The following is a 22,389-nucleotide window of genomic DNA, read 5'->3' on the forward strand; positions in this document are numbered from 1 at the left end:
CTTCATTTGGAAGTACCTGGTTGGGCGCAAACCTATCCATTTTAGGATTCAGACAACAATTAAAATCTTCGTCCATTATTAACATATATTCATTTAAATTGGGAAGAGATACAAATAAATGCTTAAAGAATTCAGGATAGTCAGTATTTGGTGCATAAACATTAAACAAAACGACTTTTTAGTGATAAGGTAAACCAGCAATTAATAGAAATCTACGATATGGGTCTGAGATTGTATCATAATGAACCAATGAGATCGAAGGGTTTACAAAAATGGAAACACATTTCATTTTAGTCGATGAGTTTGAATGAAGCAGTTGTTCTTTCAAAAACCTAAAAAAAAACACTGATTATACTCCTTCCTCACATCAGTCTCCTGTGCAAAAATAATCTAAGCATTCAATCTATGAAAAACTTATAAAATCTTCTTCCATTTAATTGGATGATTCAAACCATTCATGTTCTATAAAACAACGTTAATAATATTATCCATTTTCCTTAAATAAACCATATGGTATGTAAAGGTTTTACCATATTGCATAGGAAACTCATGAATCAGGAGAGGGAAAAAGTTTAAAGAGGAACCAGAAGTTACGACAATACAGACATTTGTGTCGTTTCAAATCAGTCCAAATGAAAAATACTGAACTAAAATAGCTCCCCCCGCCCACAAAGCCCCGATACCTGGCCAATAGGCAGCCAGAGAACTATCTAAGAACCTACCACCCCCGTCTCTCTTGACGACAAGTTTCCAAATTTAAAAACAAAATTTTTTAAAACACCCAAAACATAGTCATAACAATGCGCAAGGAATGCCAAGCACAAGTTAAGTAAAAAAAAACAACCCTTTGCAAACCATTTTGAAATACAAGGTCTTAAAAAATGAAGCAGAATACAATCTTAATACTATTTAAAGAAAAAACAAATTATCAAGTCAGAGACTTCACAATTTTCTAAAACGAACAATTAAAAATAAAAAAGTAAAATAATAAAGGAAAAGGAAGGGAACGTTAACATAGAAACATAATAAACCTCCGTAAGCCAAAGCAAAGTACCAGAAGAATCAGCCCAAGGGCAAAGCTCTACGAACTTAAAATGTCCGAAGCTATAAGCTGGTCATTAACTAATAAACCAGGTGTATACAAGCATAAAGGAACGGTAAATTTTTTAAACATCTGAACTCAAACAATGTTCCTCGAGAAATTGTTGTGCGTCATCCACGGATTTAAACCATTTAAATGATTTATTAGATAAAACAACTCTTAAGCGAGCGAGGTATAGCAGGGCCGGTCAGAAATTCCTTTGATATAATTCTGACATCACAGACTTAAAACACAATCTTTCTTGCATTACCTCAGGACAATAATTTTCAAGCAGACAAAACTTAAGATTTTGATGTTTACTAATAACCGTTCCGATGAGCAATTCAAATTAAGTGCTCCTTTGTAATCACATAGTGAAATCGAAGAATCACAGGCCTCGGTTTTAACTCTTTCGGCGGTTTTGGGCTTAATGCCTGAAGCATACAGTCAAGTACCAAAGGAGAAGAGAAGGCCTCCAAGCCAAGGATTTCGATTAAGAATTGAGAAAAGAATTCAGTAAGGTCCCTGCTCTCAACGTCTTCACTGAGTCCTATTATTTGCAAATTCCGTCTGTGACTACGACTCTCCAAATCAATAATCTTGGCTTTATACTGCTTCAATGAACGAGTAGTCGAATTTAATTTCTTTTCTTTTCTTTTAATTTCTTTTCCAAAGAATTCAGTCTGGAATCTCTCTGTTTTCCCGCTTCAGTAAGCTCTGAAATTTGACGTTGCTGTTTATAAACAAGTGCTATCAGCTTACCTTCACTCCCCTTTAACATTACTTCCAAAGCAGCGTATCTCTTGTCGAGTTTTTCAACCAGTAAATTCGAGATAGCCTGCAAAGTGAGTTGAGACTGTTAAGATTATTCGAAAACACGTTCTTTCTTCCCGTTTCCATTACTGGTTTCCTTGCCTTCAGTTAATGCCTTTCTTACTCTGGAAGGTATTTCCGTCGATTAAAATTTAGAATTCAAGCATATGAAGGTGTTAAAGACACTTTGATATATATAATAAAATAGTGATAAGGAAATTGAAAAATGACCAGAGCAGAGCCAAAATGTGATCTACTCCACCTAGCGCCGCCAAGAGAGTCACAATGTTCTTTTCATCTTCAGCTTTTTCACAGACGGTGTGATGTTTGCTTGCAGAATTTGCTGGTATTTAATTGAATTCATTCTTCCCTCTACCAGTGAAATGTTCCCCCTTGCCACTGGCTGCAACACAGAGCCAAGGCATGAACAATCCACCCCCGTGCTTAACAGTTGGAGAGGTGTTCTTTTCATGAAATTCTGTACCCTTTTTCTCCAAACATATCTTTGCTTATTGCGGCCAAAAAGTTCTATTTTGACTTCAGCAGTCCATAGGACTTGCTTCCAAAATTCATCAGGCCTGTTTAGATGTTTCTTTGCAAACATATGAACATATGTCACTGAATTTTGTGGTTTGGACGCAGGAAACGTTTTCTTCTGATGACTCTTCCATGAAGGTTATGCTTGTGCAGTTGTTGTTGCACAGTAGAGCAGTACACCACCAGTCCAGAGTCTGCTAAATCTTCCTGAAGGTCTTTTGCAGTGAAACGGGGGTTTTGATTTGCTTTTCTAGCAATCCTACGAGCAGTTCTCTCGAACGGTTTTCTGGGTCTTCCAGACCTCAACTTGACCGCCACCGTCCCTGTTAACTGTCATTTCTTAATTACATTACGAACTGACGAAACGGCTACCTGAAAACGCTTTGCTATCTTCTTATAGCCTTCTCCTGCTTTGTGGGTATCATTTATTTTAATTTTCAGAGTACTAGGTAGCTGATTAGAGGAGCTCATTGCTGCTTATTGTTGGGACAAGGCTTGAAGAGTCAGTGTATCTATAAAGCTTTGAAATGTGCATTACCTTGCCTTTCCTAAAGATGAAGGTCAATAAGCCATAGCCCTAACAAGCTAAGTAAGTTCTGAGACCTTGGAAAAGTTACCTGAGAGCTCAAATCTCTTGGGTTGCCAAAACTTCTGCATGGTGCTTCTTTCCTTTTTTTCCCTCTAAAATTGTACAAAATAAATATAATACACTAATCTTGCTAAAATGTTGAAAAGAATGTTTCATCTTTAACTTGACCTCTTTTGGAGATCAGTTCACCTTCTACTCACTTATACATTCACAGTAACACAAATTTTGACCAGAGGTGCCCAAACTTTTGCAAGCCACTGTATTTGTAATCCAACGTGAAACGTAGAGAAAGGTTAAGTACGAAGTTTTCCACGGGTTCCACGCTGGTAAAATGAGATAACGGTCGCCATAGGTCTTTTCTGATGTGTCGTTCCAAATCCACATACAAATTATCACCGAAAGTGACCTGTCACAGAGATACCGTCTTCTAGTGATTACCACACAACATACCCAGGCAAGTGTTAACACATCGGTGGTCCCACAGGATATCCCAAAATCCACTTCTATGGATTATACGAAGTGACAGACACCCATACTGGAGCAAACTTGCCCCGGCGGTTTGTAGTTCCAAGTCTTGCGAAGACTGCAAGAGTAGCTGTCTCTCCCTCTCTGCCTCTCTCCCTCTCCCCCTCTCTCCCTCTCCCTCTGTCCCTCTCTCCCTCTCCCTCTGCCCTCTCTCCCCCTCTCCCTCTCCATGTGTGTGTCTCTGTATTTTAATCTGTAGAGACAGCGGAAACGTGTGACTGATGTCATAGTCCCTCCTTACTTAGGCGCTCTTAAAGTGACAATCCACAGTAAACGATATCTGCGAGTTCGTAACAGTTACCCTCGAAAAGGAAACTTTTGATCTATAAGAGCAAAATTTTAACTGAAAACTACAGTATGTGAAACAATACATATATGGTTATCATTTAACATATTGCAGAAGCATATACAAATGCCAGATTCTACTCCACCATTAAAAATAAATTGCAAGCTTAACATCTAGAAAGACAATCGGCAATTATATTGTCCTTGCCTTTAATGCGAGTTATCATTAAATCATATTCTTTCAAAACCAGACTCCAGTTTGACAATCTTCGGTTTTTGTCCTTTACCTTACTTAAAAACACCAACGGATTATTATCTGCATAAACCACAACTGGTTTCTGAGTTGGGCAAACATACTCGCCAAAATGCTGCAATGCTAGAATAAGTGGCAACAACTCTTTTTCTGTGGTGGAATAATTTATTTGGTACTCATTGGATTTCATGAAAAGTAAGCCACAGGATGTTTAACATCATCATCATCCTTTTGTAATAATACTGCTACTTCAGCTTCATCACTGGCATCCACAGCTATAGAAAATGGCTTTGGAAAGTCAGGTGCCCTGAGCACAGGTTGGTGACATAAAATGGCTTTCAATTGATCAAATGCCTCAAATAAACTTTTCACCCTTCTTCAGGAGGTGAGTCAAAGGAAGAGCAATATCAGCAAATTTCTTACAGAACTTACCATAATATCCAACCATTCCCAAAAACCTCCTAAGAGCTTTTTTTACCAGTTGGAATGGGAGCTTCAGAAATTGCCTGAACTTTTGCCTGAATAGGACCTAACTAACGTTTACCTACCACATAACCAAGAAATGTCACAGTGGCATGGCCAAATTCACTCTTATCTAAGTTAACTGTAAGGTTGGCCTTTGAAAGCCTGTCAAACAGCTTTTCTACTGCAGATATATGGCCTTCCCACCTGTCATTTCCTGTGACTAAATCATCAGTTATAGGCATCTGTGTGTTATCACCCTCGAATTACAGCATTCATCATTCTCTAGAACGTTTCTTGAGCATTTTCCATCCCAAATGGCAACACATTGCATTCATACAACCCTGAAGGTGTCACAAACGCAGAAATTTCTCTACCTCTATTCGTCAAAGTAACGCACCAATACCTTTTCAATAGATCGATCTTTGTAAGAAATTTAGCCTTTTCAACCTTATCTATGCAATCATCCACCCTAGGGATGGGATAAACGTCTGTTTTCGTTACAGCATTCACCTTTCTATAGTCAGTGCAAATCCTAATGCTACCATCTTTAGGTACCATAACACAAGATGAGCCACAATCTGATGTTGGAGACCTAATAATGCCATTTTCTAACATATAGTCAACTTCCTGTTCAGCCAGCTTACATTTTTCTACTTTTATGCGAAATGTGTGTTGTTTGATGGACTTAGCATCGACATCATGTGATGCGATTCTGGTTCTCCTTTGAATATCAGGAAATAAGCCTTTAAACTTCGAAATTAATTCCTTCATTTGTTGTCATTGCTGTGGCTGAAAATGAGCCAACTTGTTATCAATGTTTTCTCGCATAGTCATTTTCTAGTCTTACCGGGACTATGTCTGATTTAGAAAAAAAAACCTCAGTTGAATCAATTAACTCATTCCCAGGGTTGCCAGACTCATTTGTTTTGACAACAAAACTCACGGATGGTGCCTGCTCACCAAAATATGGCTTCAATATATATATATATATCTACCACCTGTTTTGACTCTCGTCAATCAGATGTTTTGACAACTTACATCATTAATTTGAGAGATTATTTCATACGGTCTGTTGAAAATTGCCTGGAGTCGGTTTGTCAACATTGGAAATAACACCAATACCTTATCTCCCACTTGGAAATTCTTTTTGCGAGCCTTCTTATCAAACCAAAGCTTCATTTTGTCTTGAGAAACCTTTAATTTTTGTCTGGCTAGGCTACAGGTTTTGTGTAATCTATCCTTTAATTTCAAAACATAATCCAACAAACTGATAACCTCAATAACCTACTGTCCTTTAACAGAGTCAACGGTCCTCAAACCCTATGACCAAATACAAGTTCGAATGGAATAAAGCCCGGGGATTCCTGTACCGTATCTTGTGCTGCGTATAAAAACAAATGAACTCCTTCATCACAATCCTTCTCATTTTCAACACAGTATGTCCTAATCATTGTTTTGAGGGTAGAATGCAATCTTTCTAAAGCTCCTTGTGATTCTGGATAATAGGCAGATGACGTAACTTGTTTGGCTCCCAGTTCATAAACTACCTGCTAAAATAATCCAGATGTACAATTACTTCCTTGATCAGACTGTATTTCCTTAGGCAAACAAAAAAATTGACAAACTTTATAAGATCCTTTGCCAGAGTTTTAGCCTTGATATTTCCGAAAGGTATTGCTTCGGGGAATCTAGATGTGGTACACATAATGGTTAGCAAATACTGATGGCCATCGTTATCTTTGTCAATGGGCCAACACAATCCGCAATAACTTTAGAAAAGGATTCACCAAATGCCAGTGGAGACTGCAGTGGGGCTACTGGTGTGACTTGATTAGGTTTACCCACAATCTGACAAGCGTGACAAGTTCAACAAAAGGTCACAACATCTTTCCTCAGACTAGGCCAGAAAAATAGTTTCAAAATGTTGTTTGCAGTTTTATTCAAAACTAGATGACCATCTCAGAGTCTTGGCTCTGCTCTGCTCGAAACTCGTTCCTAGACAGAGACAAATCTTTCTCATCAGATATAATACCTGAATTCTGATGAAACAATGAAGGTAGAAAAGTCCCCGATATGTCATCACAACCTGAATCGACAAGGAAGTGTCCAATTCTTGGCTTACAGTTGGATACTTCTACCCAAAGCAAATGGTTTCTTGTGGCACTACAGAGCCTGGTGGTTCACACACACACACACACACACACACACACACACACACACACACACACACACACACACACACACACACACACACACACACACACACACACACACACACACACACACACACACACACACACACACACACACACACACACACACACACACACATTTAATCAAAGACCAATAAATTCAAGATGGTAGCTGTAGCAATTGTCAAGAAATATCAGAAACAACCCAGCACATTACAGGATCCCGTAGTGGTTTAACACAATTTGATTACACAGGCACAATCAAGTAGTAAACATCATTTATCAAAACCTTGCTTCAAAATACAAACTCATAAAAGTAATCACACCTTACTATAGATACACCCCAGATCCAGTTTTAGAGTACAGAATACCACAAATTACAAGCGTTTGTATATTATGACTGATCCGTTATTATAAATGAGACAATCCACAATATCCGTCTGGATAGAATAACACAGGATAAACAAGCAAGAACAACTTCTCTAATAGAAATAGCCATTGCAAGTGCACATTGCATACAGAAATCAATAACTGAAAGCACCAGAAATATGCAGAAATAAAAGAAGGACTTTGGAACATAAACACGGTATACATTGTCCCAATAGAAATATACACAACTGGTATCATCCCAAGCTCACTGCACAATAGGACTAAATAATTAGAACTACATTGTAAGATCTATGTAAATCTTCAGAAAGCCACGAAACTAAACAACACTAGGATAGTCCAAGAGATCCTAGCAATTGCCACATGGGCGTGCTTGGCTACGACCGTACCCCACGTTTTACAAACGGGAGCTGAGAAAAATATAATAACAATAATAATATTTTTTTTCTGTTTTTATATTTGCACATCTTGTTGTCTTTTGCATATTGATTATTCATCCGGTCAGTTGTGGGCAGTCTTTCTTTGATTTGATAGTGTTTCTTACATTTACTGCGAATGTCCGCAAGAAAATCTCAGCACATGACCCACTTCCCTCTTACACTACCCACCCTAAGTCTTGCTCCTGTAGGCCAAAGGAAAAGCAGATACCGTTTCCTGTAAGTAAATCTGTGGGTGTGTGAATGACATCCGAAACACTACAGTGAGCAGAGAACCGTGAGATGAAACAGAGCTGAACAGCAGAATCTTCGATTGATTTCGTGACTTGGAAATGAGAACAGACGTGATAGTAACTTTAATCTGCACAGGCAAAGCAGCCCCTAACACATGATATTCTTTCGGATATTACAGTGAATGAGGGGAATATTGCTTGAATGTTGCAGAGGAAACAGACTCTCTGCAATCTGGATCCTCTTTGGCAAATATGCATCATCAGATTTTCGTTTTAAACCCACGAGAATGAAGATTGCAAAAGCCAGGCTGAAGTTTGCTTCGAGACATACATTGGGCATTGTTCATCTGTTTTGGGGGAGTTGGCAAGCCAAAGCTGGAGCTCAGCGAAATTCCTCGCCAAGGCCCATACCTATAGTATTAATTTCCCCTTAATCACGTCTTCCATGTCCCAGAAAAATGAAGAAAATCTCTCTGTCTGCTATATCGCAGTGTCTACTTTCCATCCCTTATGATACCCGCCTACCCGTACCACCCCAGTCCCACTCTTCATCAGTAGTCTGATGCTGCAAGTATTCCCAGTCGGCCATTCAGCCTGGTAGGCAGGGCTCAGGAGAGGATACCTCCAAATTCTATCTGCAGAGAGGGACAAAATAGGCCTGAACGTAGTAACGAATGTCGTAACTCCCCAATCATCTATCCCTACTCAGTGATAATCCTATTAATCATGATCAATACAGGAATGAATCTGTCAAATTTAATTCAAGAATAATGATTTATCATCGGGCATAATCCGAAAGTCTTGCACACACTTGAAGGCAATGATCTCAATGTTCACAACAATGTCTCAAAACTTGGATCAGCTAGCTGCGGCAGAAATTTGTAGAACCACACAGAGTGTATTCTTCCTGAGCAAATGATCATTAGTTGCTCTTAACTTTCGCATCGGAATGCTCTCATGGGACTTAGGTAAGAGCTGAATTTCGGGATAGGCATTCACTTATGTGCCTCATCATATATCATGAAGTTGATGTAAGTTATCAGCCCCACCCAGCTGATATCTTACATCCCCCTGAACCGTTTGTGTTTGATTACCTACTACAGAAAAGAAAGTTTTAATCTGATCTCTCAGTGGAATAATGTGCAGGTTGGACAAGGGCTGAAGGACAGACAAAACAAGAAAGTTATTGGCTTGAACTCATACTGCCTCTCACCAGGGCCAATTTGAGGATGAAAGCAGTCTTGGGTAAATATGAAAAATGCTTGTCTATCCCTGTATCAATTTATTATTGCCCGCATGCTGTAATGGACTAAGATCACATGAGTGTTCTTCCTAAACAGAAATGAAAAAATCAGGAGCGAACTGGTTCAGACACGGACCGGTGTCTGATTGGTAGGAAGATGCCAGAGCCTAGGAACCATTTCTATCGATTGCAGTTCTTTTTACATTAATGGAACACAAGATCCTGTGCTTTAACAAGGCATTTGTCCAACAGACAAACTTTTGTGTGTGAATCCCGATTGGATTGATGACTCTGAGCAATTGAATTAGTCGTACCAGGAGCACCAACAAATCTAGTCATGTGAATATATTGCTTTGTATTTGCAGGAACGTATTCGACAGAATGTGAATCATAACTATTGGATTGGACTCCATGACATCGTCCAAGAAGGGATTTGGCACTGGGTAGATGGCACTGATTATTCATCCAATGTCAAGTGAGTACATTTTTACCTCACAGGGTGAAAAACCTTTACCCGCAGTCTACTGAAGTATGCTATTATCCCCCTTTATTACAGAATTTTGTGTAGTGTTAATAATGTTGAACTCTGCCCCAGCTCGCAGTTTTATATCCGTTCCCCTTTTCCTTTCTCGGACACATTTGTTTTATATCCTTTCCCTCTCTTGCTGACATAGACTCAGTGGTCAGTTTATTAGGCCGCAGCCGCACCAGATAAAGTGGCCACTGAGTGTATATTTGTGGTCTTCTACTGCGATAGTCTATCTACACATCAATGTTAGATACGTTAGACCATACGATAGGGCATAAGATAGTGCTTAAGTAGGGCATTCGTCCCTCCGCCATTCAATCATGGGCTGATCCAATTCATCCAGTCATTGCAACTCCCCTACCTTCATCCTATACCCTTTGATGCACTGAATAACCAAGAAACTATTGATGCCTGTCTTAAATACACCCAATGACTTGGTCTCCACAGCCGATCGTGGCAACACATTCCAAAGATTTACCACCATCTGACTGAAGTAATTTCGCCGCAACTCAGTTCTAAATGGACATCCCTCAATCCTGAACTGGTGCCCTATTGTCCTAGATGCCTCTACAATGGAAAATAACTTTGCCATATCCAATCTGTTCAGGTCTTTTAACATTCAGAGTGTTTCTATGAGATCCCCTCTCATTCCCCTGAATACCAGGGAATGCAGCCCAACAGCTGCCAGACTCTCCTCAAACGGTAAACTTTTCATTCCTGGAATTATTCTTGTGAATCTTCTCTGAACGCTCTCCAATGTCTGTATATCCATTCTGAAATAAGGAGCCCAAAACTGCACACAATACTCTAAGTGTGGTCTCACGAGTGCCCTATAGCAGTGGTCCACAACCTCTGGGCTGCAGACCCATACCAGGGTGCGGTAGGCGGAACGCATCCAGCACATCTTAAAGAAAAAATGCCGAAATAATCAAGCTAATCGAGCAATCGCCTCTGATCTGGGCCGACATTTACGTGCCGGGCAGTACCTAAATAATTAGCTTGATAGTTTCGGCTTTCTTTCTTAAAGATGTGCTCCAGCTACCGCGTTACTCCTACATGCTTCGCGGCCCGGAGGTCAGGGATCACTGCCCTATAGAGCCTCAGCTCATCATCCCTGCTCTTATATTCTATACCTCTAGAAATGAATTCCAACATTGCATTCGTTTTCTTCACCACTGATTTAACCTAAAGGTTAACATTTAGGATATTTTGCACAAGGACTCTGAATTCCCTTCGCATCTCTGCATTTTGAATTCTCTCTCCATCTAAGTAATGGTCTGTCCGTTTATTTCTTCCACCAAAGTGCATGACCATACACTTTCCAACATTGTATTTAATTTGCCACTTTTTGGCCCCTTCCTCTAAATTCTCTAAGTCTCTCTGTGGGCTGTCAGTGTTCTCACCACAGCCCACTCCTCCACTTACCTTTTTATCAGCGGCAAATGTAGCCACGAATTCATTAATAATGTAGTCCAAATCATTGCCACACATCGGAAAAAGCAGTTGTCCAAACATCGACCCTTGTGGAAGCCCACTGGAAACTGACAGCCACAAAAATCGGGTCCCTTTATTCCCACTCTCTGTTTTCTGCCGACCAGCCAATGCTTCACCCATGTTGGTAACTTCCCTGTAATTCCATGGGCTCTTATCTTACTAAGCAGCCTCATGTGCGGCATCTTGTCAAAGGCCTTCTAAAAATCCAGTTACACCATGTCTACTGCATTTCCTTTGTCTACCTGTTTGTAATTTCCTCAAAGCATTGCAGTCGGTTTGTCAGGCAGGATTTTCTTTTCAGGAAACTATACTGGCTTTGGCCAATCTTGTCACGTACATCAAAATACTCTGTAATGCCATCCCTAAAAATCAATTCCAACAACTTCCCAACCACTGATGTCAGGCTAACAGGTCTACCATTTCCTTGCTGCTGCCTGCTACCCTTCTTAAGTAGCGGTGTAACATTTGCAATTTTTCAGTCATCGGGTACAATGCCAGAATCTACAATTCTTGAAAGATGATCGTTAATGCCTCCGCAATCTCTTCAGCTGCTTCCTTCAGAACCCGAGGGTGCATTGCATCAGGTTCAGGAGATTTATCCACCCTCAGACAAAAAACTGCACAAACGTAACTTCCCTGACACTCTTGAATGTCCAATGTACAACAATCGTTCTTCCAATGTGATTCTGCCATCTCTGCATGTCTTATTACAATATCTCCAGCGTTATTTTGTATTAGTCCTATATGTGCCCTCGACTCTATTTTACCCTTTATATACTTAAAAAAGCTTTCAGTATCTCCCTTGATATCAGTCCCAGCTTCCTTTCATAATTCATCTTTCCTTCCTAATGAACTTCTTAGGTTCCTTCTGCAAGTTTTTTTACAAGCTTTCCAATGCTTTATCTTCCCAATAGCTCTGGCCGTCTTGTATGCCCTCGCTTTTGCTTTTATGTCGAGCACTCACACATTCTCTTGTGCACACCATGATTGTAACACATGGCTATTTGAGTGTTGTCGCTTTCTTTTCAGCTTGAACTTGTCTATCCTTTTTCTTCTGATCTCTGTCATTAACAAGGCATTTTCTCCCACAGAACTGCCGCTCTCTGAATGCGTATTTTTAGAAACATAGAAAGCCTGCAACGGGATATAGTCCTTCGGACCACAAAGCTCTGCTGAACATGTGCTTACCTTAGTACTTACCTAGGGTTACCTATCGCCCTCTATTTTCCTAAGCTCCATGTACCAACCCAGGAGTCTCTTAAACGACCCTATCGTATCCGACTCCACTAACGTCACTGGCAGCCCATTCCACTCACTCACCACACTGTATGCAAAAAAACCTACCCCTGACTTCTCCTGTGGACCTACCGTCAAGCATCTTAAAATCGTGCCCTGTCGTGTTTGTCATTCAGCCCTGGGAATAGCATCTGGCTATTCACACGGTCAATGCGTTTCATTATCTTATACATATCTGTCAGGTCAGCACTCATCCTCCCTAGCTCCAAGGAGAAAAGGCCGAGTTTACTCAACCTATTCTCATAAAACAAATTCCCTAATCCAGGCAACATTCGTGTAAATCTTCTCTGCACCCTTTCTATGGTTTTTCATCATTCCTGTAGTGTGGCGACCAGAACCCCAAGTGGGGTTTGACCAGGGTCCTATATAGCTGCAAGATGACCTCTCGGCTCCTAAACTCAATCCCACAATTGATGAAGGTCAATGCACCGTATGCCTTCTTTGCCACAGAGTTAAACGGTGCAGCAGTTTTGAGTGTCCTATGGACTCGGACCCCAAGATCCCTCTGATCCTCTGTACTGCCAGGGGTCTTACCATTAATACGACCAAAAAATTGACCTACCAAACTGAACCGCCTCACCCTTACCTGGGTTAAAATCTATCTGCCACTTCTCAGCCCATTTTTGCATCTATCGATGCCCTGCTGTAATCTCTGACAGCCCTCTACACTATCCACAACACCCCTTATCTTTGTGTCATCATCAAATTTGCTAACTCTTCTCTCCACTTCTTAATCCAGGACATTTATAAAAATCTCAAGGAGTAGCAGTGTGTGGAACAGATCCCTGAGGCACACAACTGGTCACCGACTTCCATGCAGAATATGACCCATCCACAATCACACTTTGCCTTCTGCGGGCAAGGCAACTCTGGATCCACAAAGCAATGCCCCCTTGGATCTCATGCCTCCATACTTTCTCGATAAGCCTTGCATAGGGTACTTATCAAATGCCTTGCTGAAATCCATATATACTACATCTACTGTTGTACCTTCATCAATGTGTTTAGTCACATCCTCAAAAAATTCAATCAACCTCGTAAGGCACTATTTGCCTTTTAAAAAGCCAGCTGAATATTCCTAATCATATTATGCCTCTCCAAATGTTCATAAGTCCTACCTCTCAGGATTTTTCCATCATCTTACCAACTACTGAAATAAGAGCCACTGGTCTATAATTTCCTGGGTTATCTCTACTTCCATTCATGATGCAAAGATCATCGCCAGACGCTCAGCAATCTTTTCCCTTACCTCCCACAGTATTCTGGGGTACATCCCGTCCCCTTTCGGTGACTTATCCAACTTTATGCTTTTCAAATCCTCCAGCACATCCTCTTTCTCAAAATCTCTATGCTCAAGCTTTGCAGTACGCTGAACATCATCCCTACAGTCGTCAAGATCCTTCTCCGTAGTGAATACTGAAGCAAAGTATTAATTAAGTACCTCTACTATTTCCTTCGGTTCCATGCACACTTCTCCACTATCACGCGTGATTGGTCCTATATTCTCACATCTTCTCGTCTTGCTCTTCACATACTTGTAGAATGCCTTGGAGTTTTTCTCAATTCTGTCCACCAAGGACTTCTCATGGCCCCTTCTGGCTCTCCTAAATTCATTCTTAAGCTCCTTTCTGCAAGTCTTATAAACTTCTATATCTCTATCATTAAATAGTTTTTTGAACCTTTCGTAAGCTTTTCTTTTCTTCCTGACTAGATTTGCAACAGACTTTGTACATCACAGTTCCTGTACCCTACCATCCTTTCCCTGTATTATTGGAATGTACATATGCAGAACTCCACGCAAATATCCCTTGAACGCTTGCCACATTTATGCCGTAAATTCCTTGAGAACATCTGTTCCCAATTTATGCTTCTATGTTCCTGCTTGATAGCCTCATATTTCTGAAGTCTTTTTGTTTGTTTCTAGAACAATACTCTGTAAACTGCAGAGACTGTTGTGCGACAGTTTTGAGATTTTCAAACAATCCTGTCTGGCACGAACAACCATTCCATGTTCATTGTCACTTAGATCAGATTTTTTTTCCTCTTTCTGATGTTTGGTCTGAATAACAACAGAATATCTTGGTCATGTATGCATGATTTTATGCATTGAAGTCCTACCATATGATAGCAAATTGGATATATTTGTATAAACAACCAGCTGTATAAGTGTACCTAATACCGTAGTCCCTTTGTGGATATACGGGTTTATATGTAAGCAGAGTATTATACAGTGATGCCCTTCAGCTACCAAAGTTTGGATTGTACTGCAGTTAAATTCAAAGCAGGGTTCTTAGCATAAATTTCCGCCTCATGGATTTTTCAATAAGACCAAAAGACAGTGAGATATAGGAGCAGATTTAGACCATTTGGTCCATGGAGCCAGTTCCGCTATAGCGTCGTAGCTGATCCAATTTTCATCTCAGCCGCAATTCAATCTCCTGCCTTCTACCCGTTTCCCTTCATACCCTGACCAATCAAGTATCTATCAGCCTCTGCATTAAAAATACGTAATAACTTAACCTCTATACTGCATCTGGCAAAGGATTCCACAGACCCAGCGTTCTCTGGCTAAAGGAGGTTCTCCTCATCTCCGTTTTAAATGGACGACCCTCTATTCTGAGGCCTGTGTCCTCTGGTGGTAGACTCTCCCACCATAGGAAACATCATCTCCACATTGACTCTATGAAAGCCTTTCACCACTCAATAGTTTTCAATGAGATCACCCCCTCATTCCTCTGAATTCTAGTGATATCAGACCCAGAGCCATCAGACGCTGTTCATAAGATACGCCATTAAGCGCCTGAGGTGTCTTATCTGAGCCATGCTGAACCAGAGTAACTCGCCCATATCATTTGCTATTGCAATTAGAAGATCAAAGGCAATCCAAACTTTTAAACAGGAAAAAGGGGAACAAGTGCTTTCGTGGACTCAAAGCTGTTGCCGGGCAAAACAAAAAGGTTAAAAGGGCAAACAAGAACACAAAGAAAGTCAAGTGCAAAAATCGTGGGATATTATAAATATAAACAGAAATACTCAAAAGACTAGGAGGTCGAAATGCAAACGGGAACAGAGAGCATACTGAAAGTGAGAGATGAAATGATAGGTGATAAATATGAGGTTACGGGTTAGAGAGGCAGGAATAAGTGAGAAACATTTATATTCAGTAATGGACGTCTAGGTAATCCAGGAATTGCACAGGAGATGAACCCTCATATATGTTGAGGAATTCGAAGAAACTCTGATTTTAAAAAGCCGAATTTTGAATGCTCCTCTGTAGAACTTCACTTTCAGAATTCTGAAAAACAAACCATCAGCAGGAAATTAAAGATTTGCACGATGAATGGAGACATAACTGTTTTGTTCACAGCTGCTGGGTTTTGGTCTCCTTTCTAAGTGGTGTTCAGGCTGTTTGAGGCCACTGGGCTACTTACCATTGCTTCCTACTATTGTGGTGGTGTAGGAGTCAGGTCAATCCTCCTTGGGTCTGCAAAAGAACATACGAAATTGAAGCAGGAGAGGTCATCTGGCCCATCGACCCCCCTCAACTATTCAATAAGAATATGGCAGATCTGACCATGGATCCATCACCACCTACCTGCTTTTTCTCCATAACCCTTAATTGCCCTACTATGCAAAAACCTATCCAACCGTGTCATAAATATATTTACTGAGGTTGCTCCACTGCTTCATAGGGCAGAGAACTCCACGGGTTGTCCACCCTTCGGGAAAACCAGTTCCTCCTTATCTCCGTCCTAAATTTATCCCCCGAATCTTGAGGCTATGTCGCCGAGTTCTAGTCTCAGACATTAGTGGAAACAACTTCCCTGCCTCTATCTTATCAATCCCTTTCATAATTTTATATGTTTCTGTACGATCTCCTCTCACCCTTCCGGATGCCAGCGAGTACAGTCCCAGGCGGCTCATTCACTCTGCATGGTCTAACCCCCTAATCTCTTGAATCAAATGATGAACTTCGTCTGCACCGCCTCAAAAGACAGTTTATCCTTTTCAAGTACGGAGACCAGAACTGCACACAGTACCCCAGATGCAGCTGCATCAGTACCCTGTACAGTTACAGCACAACCTCCCTACAGGAATCCAAATGATTATGAATGTAGTTTACTTCTGGGTGTTCCCTTGTCGAAACATTCAGCTCCCTGCTGAATTTCCGAGTGGGACGTAGCAAGGAGATAAAAAAAATATAAAACACTAGAGCACAGGAATAGGCCTTTCAGCCCACGATGTTGTACTAAGATAATGATGCCTAATTTCACTAATACCTTCTTTGGTATGCACATAGTCCAAAACCCTAATTCTGTATAAATTTACACGCCTATCACATCACCCCCATTATCAGCCTGGGCAGAGCATACCAAGAACCTACCACTCTCTGTGAAATACTCCACCGTGTTTTCTCCTCTCACATAAAATGCATACTCCCCACAATTGCACATTTTGATGCTGCAAAAATAACCTTACTGGCCATCTGTGCCTTTTGAAACTTTATATTCGACAATCACGTCTCCACTTAGCCTCTGTTGCTGCAAGAGAACACCCCAAATTTGCCCACCCTTTTATTACACATACCTCAATGCAGGGAGCATTCTAGTAAACATTGCCTGCACCCTCTCCAAAGCCTCTACATTCTTTCTAAAATGGGGCGAACAGAATTTAATCCAAGAATCGAGATGAGACCTAACGAAAGTCTTACAAAGCTGCAGCATTATTTGCTGATTCTTGAACTCAATGCTTAGTGTAACAAACGCAGGCACCCCCTCGCTTCTCTCCCACCATGTCAAACAGAGGGCCGTCTCCGGAGAGCTATGAAATTGGACGCCAAGGTCTGTCAAGGCACTTGTAACAAACTTTGAACTTTTTCTTTTCACTTGAGCCCCAAACTGCCGCATCTGACACCTATCAAGTTGAAATCAATCTTCCACCTGCCTCTCTGTATCTGCAACCGATCTATATCCCATCGTGCCCTTCGGTAATCCTCCACACTAATAGCAATGCCACCGATTTTCGTGGCATCTGCAAAGTTAATAACCCACCCATCCACCCATCTACGTGTTTATTCCAGCCAGATATTTATATATACACAATCATCAGAGACCCTAGTACATATCCATGTGGAACATTATGAAGATTAGATCTGCAGGCTGAGTAAAAGCGGTTGCCATGACCGCTCTGTCTTCGGTGGACAAATCAACGCCTAATCCAAACAGCCAAGTTCACATCTTTCACATCCAGGGTTCCATTACTTTGACCTTCTCGTCCTTACTTCTTCCCGACTCTTCTTGTACTTACCTCTTAATGGCTCATATCAGTCCTAAACTCGTCAAGCAACCTTTACAAATCGGCCTAGACTTACTCAAAATCAGCTACTTACAATTAACTGCCGATAGATCCTGTCTCATACCCTCCGAATTTGCACCACCCCAGTTTAATACTTTCATGTATGGTGTCCATTTCTCTTTATCTATATTCATCTTAAAACGTCAAGGAGTTCTGATCACTAAATGTTCCTCTACTGGAAGTTTAATTACCTTCTCAAGCTGATTTCCCAACTGACAATCCACTATGGCTGATCTGTGAGTCGGCGATCCATCCTTTTAACTCTTTTGCACTAAGGAGGACCTAAATAACACTGTGGAAGTTGAAACGGCTTAATACGAATTTGTCAAACCAGTCGGGTGTTCACCTTAATATCTGATCCCCAATGTTGCGGTGTCTATTGGAAGTTTGGGTGGGGTTGGGGGAATCTGCGACTATATATAAATGATAAGCGCTACATAAATGAATGTTCAGGACTAAACAACGGATTCTAGAAATATGGTGGCGATTCATAATTGTGGGGTCTGTGTTGTCGGTGCTAGATGTGCAACCATCTGTCGGCAGTGGAACCTCGGGCTGACGGTGCAGGTCAATGGTTTTTAATGAGTTATCGAATTGTCCATTGTTTTTCTCCACATCTCTCTTTCCACTCAGATTCTGGGGTAGCAGTCAACCCAATGGTAATGAAGAATTCGATGAAGACTGTGCCGTGGTCAGCGGAGACGGATCGTGGCACGATTGGATATGTGATTCTATGCATTTAGCTATCTGTGAAAAACGAGCAGCCTAACATTCCTTCAAGCTACAGTATACTCGGGGTAATGTGAGCGGTAACTGCGTTTATAAACTTCTTTCTTTCCAGTATACCAGATGAGCTGCTCTGAGCTGGGAATGGTGCGTTGGGTGCGTGGCCATATCTCTTTGACCCGTGTACTCCCCGCTGGAACAGAGTTAAATCGTCAAGTTATTTCACGGCGTATATGACGGATAAACTCTTCTCTGGCTTCCAGCCGGGTACAAGTAGCGATTTTAAATGATCTTTTCGTTGACAAACTCTGCCATTTCGTCTGAAATGATGCCTATGCTTATCTAGTCCCGTGGAATATATACCTCCGATGATCGTCCCTCCTGATTGGCTAGTGCTCATCCAAGCCGGTTTTGGCTATCCCACCTTGCCAACAATCGAATTACAGTTCTTACTTACAACGAGACATTCGTCTTTGATAAAATTCTTTATCTCTAGTTTCAAAAGACTTCCTTCACCAGGCGGTCCCAAAGCCATTGACGCGGGACAGTAGCTTTGTACCGTCGAAGTCAATCCTGTGGCCATTCCGAATGCAATGCTCTGCTACCGCCAGGAAATCCTGTCTCCTTCCCCTTTTTTTCCCGAAACCGAGCACCCAACCCCCCATCCCTGTGCCCACTTTCATCTGTCCATATAAATCTTGGAAGACTTATCAGAACTGGTTAAAGGTTAATGTCTGGGTCTGTAACCGCTGAGTTATTTTCCAGTCGTTGAGGTGTTCTTTATTTGTAACTTACCAATACCCGCCAATAAGCTGCGGTTTATTCGATCCAATCATGATCCTAGAAAGCTGGGCTGCCAGCTCTAACTTCTATGAGGCTGGTGTATGGAATTGATCCGAGTGTTGCCAATGCTACCGTTGAATACCAGTCCCACACACGCCTCAACGTTTTATTTTCTTTCTATTCGTCGACAAAGCCATCTTCTACTTTTCCACGCCAAGCACCCCGTTTCTGAACATCATATTATTTTCAAGTTCTAGCCTACAAGGTAATGCTCAGGATTTGCCGCTTTCTAAGATTAATATCTAGTCAAATGTGTTGGTTACTTGGATCTCAATACTAACAACTTAATCCTGAATAAAGTAGATATGAATTTAGGAGTGTTGTGGTATCGATAATTTCTTTGTCTGCATTCAGAGGGCTCAGTCGCCTTCGGAGGGATTGTGCTAACACTGTTAATGAAATTTAAGATCCTTTTTGCTTCACCAACTCTTTCGGCATGTTCTGCCGACTACGAGGATCTATGTAATCCACTCTTATTCCCGTTGTGGCTTTAAAAATGTAGATTTCACTCAATATTTCCTTGCCCCATTCCTTCTACTTCTCACAATTGTCTGTATTATCTACAATTCTCCACTCTATTTGAATTCTTCCTCTTCCACGTCAGGCCCTTGGAGGATGTCTGAGAGGATTTCTTCTTCCCACTCCATATCTGTGCATATGGGGGGTAAATGAGGTCAAAGTATCTCTCTCATAGGTGGAGGAGAATATGTTAAGCAAGTTGCCAAGTAGTTCCGAAAGATTATGTTAAACTAGTTGAGCTCCCCTTCTGTCACTTATGCTGTGCTTCATCGTGCTTTAAATTAATGGGCAAAACCTTTCTGATGTCAACATGTATATTTCTCCATTTTGTTCGATCAATCATTATACAATCCGACGATTCAGTTGGTCTACTATAAATTCCAAGAAAAAAAATTGAAATTATCCCTAAATAATTTGCACTTTCTACCAGTTAATATCTTGCCACATGGAGTTCGGGTAGGATTTCTGTTGCCGACTCTTCAATCAGATATATAACCGATTTTTGCCTTCAAGCTTTGAATTCGGACAAAGCAAACGCGTTTGCAACCAATCAGTCCTGTAAGCATTTAGAGACTCTCGTCTAACTTCAAAAAAGTGTATCACTGATCAGTCAAGCAATAGACTGTGCATATGTTACATATAATATATTAAGCATCTAATTACCATACAAAATTATGTTTCATTTCACCAACTAAACAGACCAGCTGCATCCATGATACCATGGCAGAGACTGAGAATGCCCAATGCTGATTGCACACTGGAGGTATTCTAATGACATTAAGTTAAAAAGATTAAGGAAATTTCTTCCCGAATTCAACTATTGTATGTTTTGCTGATGAATTAGTGCGCTCTATTTTGAACAAAGCGGGAAGATGTACTGAAGGTAGAAAGGGAGGTAATCGGCGTGGACTCCAATGGTTATCGGTTAGAAAAGCCAACCCTGCATAAAGAGGTGTAACCCCCTGGTAAGCCTCAGGCTCGCTCAGCTTGCTTTTGTCTAGGGGGAGCAGCCTTTGGCCCGGCCAAACTGGGTAATCAGCTTGTGTGGATGCTGTGTGATGTCCCCAACACGCCCAATAACAGACAGTACACCATATGCGATTAAATGAGTTAACTTTATAGATTTTACTGGAACTATGTACTTAATAGAGATACAATATAAAAGAAAAAGTAAAAGGCGCCAAACTTATCAAAGTTCAAACCACTTCGTGCACAACCGTTGGGACTCAATTAACGAAGTCTTCTGGCCACCATTCGATCCCCTCAGACCTCCTCGACTCGTAGTTCAGGACCAGCCGAAGTGATCAACCAAGCATCAGCAGCACGTCTGTCTTCGTCTCCTCTCCTCGCCAAAAACCCTGACCTCGGACCCCCTCTCGGTGTCCGTTCCGTCGCCCAGCTTACATCATCGCGTCCCCTGTCTCACCCAAAAGCCCACCAACAATAGCTTACATACCCAGAAGAGAAAATAACATCTATCCCAATTGGTTAACAAAGGAATACAATAACCATTATCAGCAATCATAACCCAATCAAGCTTCCAGAGGAAGCACCTGCTCACCAGTTAGCATAAAAAAGAAGCATTTTTACTTTTAACAAACAAAGAAGCCATTTTGATTAACACACGCAGTAACATAGAGAGAAAAAAACCCTTACAGTGGCTTAGATATGAAATTCATGGTTGCCGGAATAAGGTATTAACATGCTCTGATGGAAGGAACTAATGAGTGAACTTATTTGACCTAATTCTAAACAATTTCTCAGTCACAGAAACATACTATTCCTGACAAAGGATCTCGGCCCGAAACGTCGACAGTGCTTCTCCCTATAGATGCTGCCTGGCCTGCTGCGTTTCACCAGCATTTTGTGTGTGTTGTTTGAATTTCCAGCGTCTGCAGATTTCCTCGTGTTTGAACATACTATTCGAGTAAATTTGGAACATCAGCATCCATGTAATAACTCAGAATTTCACGACTATATACTTCCAACAGAAAAAAAAAGTACAAATTCATTCTGGCTAATGACCACGCTGGCAGTTTAGTTACCGTCACATTTTGGAAGGATTAATCAATATGCAGTCATGAAATAGACTCAATTGCACCTGCTATTGTTCATAAAATATTTTATATCTGTTAATGATAATTTCCATGTATTGCACCGTCGCCACTGATTTTAAGTCCGGCAATTTAACGATCTTTAGACGAGCGGACCTAGGTGCAGAATAAAGTTAGGACTCAGCAGTAGAAATTAACGATGTGGATTTCTTCGGAAATGTAATACTGGGAATAAGAGCTCCCCTAGCGGTGACTTCAGCACATAAAACGGTAGATCACAAGGAAATCGAATTCAGGCATCAGCGATGATCGCTGGTCCAGAATAACCTCAAATAGATTGTAAAGCACAGGAACCTGGTGGGGTTCGAAATCAAAAACCAGTCACCTAAAGGCGAGAAGCATTAGGGAATCGTGTTCAAATAACAAGCGTCACGAGAAACGCAGTGAAAATCTTGTGATAAAAGGTGCCGGTAAACAGCACAAATAAACTCAAATACATAACCGTCAGGTACGCCAAGACCTGCCGGTACACG

The 22,389-nt window shown here is 41.1% G+C and overlaps 1 protein-coding gene across 2 annotated transcripts in view; it reads left to right on the top strand.

The window, feature by feature from the left end:
* Positions 1 to 19,581, top strand: part of LOC140740195 (CD209 antigen-like protein C) — a 58,311-nt gene extending 38,730 nt beyond the window's left edge. For both annotated transcript variants that reach the window (XM_073069211.1, XM_073069212.1), the window contains 2 exons: positions 9,406 to 9,515; positions 18,348 to 19,581. In XM_073069211.1, coding sequence (XP_072925312.1) covers positions 9,406 to 9,515; positions 18,348 to 18,483 — 246 coding nt within the window. In that variant the 3' untranslated portion in view covers positions 18,484 to 19,581. The remainder of the gene's footprint in view (positions 1 to 9,405; positions 9,516 to 18,347) is intronic.
* The last annotated feature ends 2,808 nt before the right edge of the window (positions 19,582 to 22,389 follow it).

This window comes from Hemitrygon akajei, chromosome 16 (assembly GCF_048418815.1).
Source record: "Hemitrygon akajei chromosome 16, sHemAka1.3, whole genome shotgun sequence".
NCBI classification, from domain to species: domain Eukaryota; kingdom Metazoa; phylum Chordata; class Chondrichthyes; order Myliobatiformes; family Dasyatidae; genus Hemitrygon; species Hemitrygon akajei.